General features: G+C 48.9%; 1 protein-coding gene across 1 annotated transcript in view; it reads right to left on the bottom strand.

Moving 5' to 3' along the window:
- Pmar_PMAR014863 (conserved hypothetical protein) overlaps nucleotides 1–541 on the bottom strand; it is a gene marked incomplete at both ends in the record, with an annotated part of 1,480 nt that extends 939 nt beyond the window's left edge. Inside the window, 4 exons of the mRNA XM_002776237.1 lie at nucleotides 10–104; nucleotides 164–231; nucleotides 276–344; nucleotides 386–541. Of these exons, the coding sequence (XP_002776283.1) occupies nucleotides 10–104; nucleotides 164–231; nucleotides 276–344; nucleotides 386–541 (388 nt within the window). The remainder of the gene's footprint in view (nucleotides 1–9; nucleotides 105–163; nucleotides 232–275; nucleotides 345–385) is intronic.
- Nucleotides 542–4,269: the final 3,728 nt, after the last annotated feature.

Raw genomic sequence — 4,269 nt, 5'->3', positions numbered from 1 at the left:
ACTGGTCACGTATCATCTGTTTGATAGTCTCCTTAAGTTCAGCTGAGAGCTGATCTTTGCATGCAATCTGACACTTCAATGATCGCAGCATTTGGATTTTGTAACTGAGATGGAAACATGTCAAGCCCGAGATAAGAGATGGCGAAAATTCCTGTAAGCCTACCTGGTCGGGGACATCATCTGTCCGCTCAAAAGTTCGCCAAGATTGGCGCTCACTTCAGCTGATTTGTCCTGAACATTTAGCCCTGTTATAGAGATGAAGCACATACGCTTACAGCAACCACTCCACATTGAGAATTGACCGCATGAGTCTTGAAATAGTCCATCGGTAGTTGCGTGCGGACCTGAGGCCAAATGAATGTACATTAAAAACCATCATACGTACGCTGGTCATTTCGTTGACTGAGAGAGGTACGTCCTCTCCCTCCTTATAGTCTCGTGGGGCGATACCGGGCAGGAGGAGCGAGGCAACGCTATGTACCAACAAAGCGAAGCATAACCAGGTCAGACCTGGATTCCAGTGCTTCGTGAGGGAAGCCATATTATAAAGGAACTATACCCAGTTTATATTAACCTCTAGACCGTTATAGGATAACCCATTGCCAACCGACTGTAGAGTGACACAACTTGAAACACTTTTGGAGTGGTGTCGAACTGTATTCGATAGCAGCGCTTCCCGATACATTGTACGATCGAATCCCAGCGGTACTCAAGCCAACGACATCACGACTGGGCGAAGGGAGAACGTTTCTTGGTAACTCGAGACTGCCTCGAGACTACCGAGACGCAAGGTGCTCTAGTAGTGGGTATAAACCTGTTCATCACAAAGTCTTCCAGTCGTTACCGTTAAAGGAGGGTCAGGGATGGAGTAACCTAACATGTCTCAAATGCGCAAGTTATGCAATTAGATTATTCAGACGTGCTCATCCTCACAAGCTGGTTTAGCACGGGTTAAAACGTCCAAGTTCGGAAAATATTCCACAAAATCGCTCATGTACATGCGCATTCCAACGCGGGGCGAAGCGTGTCCCGTAACTTGACCGCAGAACTTCTACGTTGGGTCGTTGGGACATGATCAAGCTATGATCGAGGCCAATGTAACAGTGATCTTGCTGTTTTACCTTTGCCGGTTGTTAGGAAGACACTGGATTTATTCCTGCGTGCTAGGTGTGGTGTTAGGCCAATGCATGGCATGTCGAGAGGTTCGGTCTTATCGCCACTCTCTACTGTTCAGCTGGCTAACATCCAGTCTCTTCCCACACTGCCACCCGATAAATAATCCTATGCGGTGTAGCGTACCTTGACTTGCCTTCACGACGACGGATCGAAGGATCGACCCGATCCGATCGAGTCAGTCTGACGTGCGCCTCTTGTGGTAGGAGGACCTGCCCTGCAGGCAGGGCCCGCTCCTGCTGGCCAGTCTGTTAGCTGCGTTGTATCGATTGTTCGCCGTTCGACCATCATCAGCTACCTTTTTTGTTGTTGTCCGACTGTGCAGCCCTCCCTGTGTGGAGTAGACATGGCGTGCGTGAGAGTCTTGACCGCAGTTTATGTGTACATGCGTGAAGTGGCGGGCTGGGGTGGAATGAGTCATGCACGGCGGCAAATGCCGCCTGCTTTCGTCGTGCCGCCGCGATACTCGCACACGGGCCATTTCACGACGGACCTCGAATAAAGACAGCGGATCACCCGCGGCGTGGATGATGCGGACCTGTGTCATCAAGGCGCTCACTGTGCGCCGTGATACAGTGTGACGCGCCTCTTCGTATCGGTATTCAGTCTTTTAGTGCCAGAATAACCTCTAGCACCGATCTAGCCTAACCACGTCAGAACGACATATGCAACCTAGAGTATACCAGAGTCAACATGATGCAAGTTTCATGTAGGGTAGTATGAAGTTGTGCACCGACGTCGCTAAGCAGTGAGTTGTGCGCTCAGAGGTTGTATGCGCGGGTACGCGAGCTCAGGGCATGTCAAAACCGACAGTCAAGCAACGGCTCGCCTACATATTCCCTACAGATCTTGCTACAACAATGCACACCTTCGTCAGCATCCCGCTCTTGGTCTGCCTGACTTTCGCCTGGGTCAATCCCGCGGTCGAGAGGTGGGCTAGTGAGAGACGAGTCCGACCCTCGCTGTGTGATATCGAATATGACTCCTTTCAGAACAGAGATCGTCAGGTTATCCCCCGCAGTGGATTACAATGACAACACCAACTCGACACCAGGCCACGGTACGTACAAATTCGGTCACGGTTACAGGTCATCGCAGAGGGTGGACTCTATCAGAAGCCCATCGGCAAATGCTTCATGCAGTCTAGTGGTGTTGTGACTGGTTGTAAATGCCATACCACTAACTGTTTAATCTACGTGGTAGGCTTGACTTTTCGATTTCCTGTTTAGTAACGACTTGATCAACCTCACCTTTTTTAGAACCACGAGACTCGCATAATCTATACAGCGGTATGTGGTGACACTTGTAAAAGTACCAGAACCTGTCAGAGACCTCGTATTGGAATAAGACAATGTAAACCGTTCTGGGTATGCAACATAAACTGCGACGTTAACGAGGTGAATTCAGTTTACTCCGGTACTGGTTTACAAATGGCGTCTTCTTAGGACTGTCCGTTCTGGGAGGGGGCGTTCTGTCTACAGAGCAGGAACGTAGGGAAGTATTGCACATACCACAACACCTACTAGGTGTCACCCAGTCTAATAACTCCGTTAACTATCATCGGTGCTGAACACTGATCAGCACACAATTATCGATAATCGCTCGTGAGCAATGTTCTTTGGTCCTACTACGTGGGCCCACTTTATTCTCTTCATGTTGGGTCTAACTCTCGGCCGGCTACGATCTTCTCTCTTATTCGATCCATCTGATATAAGTGGCTTCCCTTACTCTACTACACAAGTTAGTATTTTCTGGGGAAACTAATGGCGATGAGCTCAGTCTCAGACGGTTCAACCTCCACGACGACGAGGGTCATTTCAATATCATCACAGTGTTAGTGTGTGGTGTCATCCACTATTCATAAAGTTATACTCCGAATGCCGCTCATCGACGAGAACCTCGATATAATCGACATAATGTAGACAGTTGTGCGGGCCACACAAGCGTGGGCAGTGCAGCAAACCGTGCCTTGATATCGATGGATTGTAGAATACAACTTGTGCTAGTTTGATACAAATACTTCGGTTCCAGCAGTGATACTGCCGCAGTATCCAATTGGGTATGTATATCCAAGCTGGAAGTTTCTACCCATCCGAGCCGCAATATATATCCTCACAGACGACGTTATGTTCACTTGTGTGATAAACACGTCGAGCTTTCCTAGGTTAGTCTAGTTTACATCGGCTACACTGGCAAGCACTACGCTTCCAGCATGAACTTTTACTACTAAGTTAGTAGAAGTTCGAAAGCTCATGTGCGAGGAATAAAATCCGACTGTCATTTCTCCTGATATGGCCGACAAATACTCAATATCCAACTCGGCACCATTTGCTCTGCTTTTCTCCCCGGACTAAAATAGATCTGGGCCGGGACAACTCCACAAGCATTTGGCATACCGCTCGCCGAGGAACGCGGGCTATAGCTGGGATGAATCACCACGGCTCGAGCCTGTGGCAAGTCCCATTTATGCTCACGCCCGCATCGATTAACCTCGACGGTCCCTATACATTCGTAATATTTGTACGGGAATTGAGTCATGAGAGTGGTGAATAGATGGTGATGTAGAGAGCCCAGAAAATCATGACTCATGATTCATGAGGCGAAGCACGAGTTTTCGATGGTGGGTACAGACTCATTCCCGACAACTGCATCTCGAAGATTTTCTAGGGAAATCGTGAATAGTCAAGTTACTTTCTCGCTCACCCCGCGGAGTTTATTTTGGATTGAACTTGGCACCCTGGGCGTGCGCGCATTTCAACCAAACCAACTGGTTTAGCACGGGGTAAAACGTCCGGACTCGGAAAATATTCTGCATAATCGCTCGTGTATATGCGCATTCTAACGCGGGGCGAAGAGTGTCCCGTGACTTGACCGCAGAGCTTCCACGTTGGGTCGTTGGGACATCATTAAGTTATCGAAGCAGTTTTTGCATGTTCCGTAACCAACCTCAATGTCGTTGTTTCGCGAATGCTGTGCGGGGACCATCAGCTGGCTGGACCTTGGAAAATGCATGCAGTGTTTGCAATGACACTGAAGATTCCCGCTGGCTCTGTCTGGGTTGCTACCAGGTATGCTGGACTTGCTCTAGTACAGTGG

Source organism: Perkinsus marinus (genome assembly GCF_000006405.1).
Source record: "Perkinsus marinus ATCC 50983 genomic scaffold scf_1104296953800, whole genome shotgun sequence".
Taxonomy (NCBI): domain Eukaryota; phylum Perkinsozoa; order Perkinsida; family Perkinsidae; genus Perkinsus; species Perkinsus marinus.
This window is presented reverse-complemented; position numbering and strand designations above follow the sequence as displayed.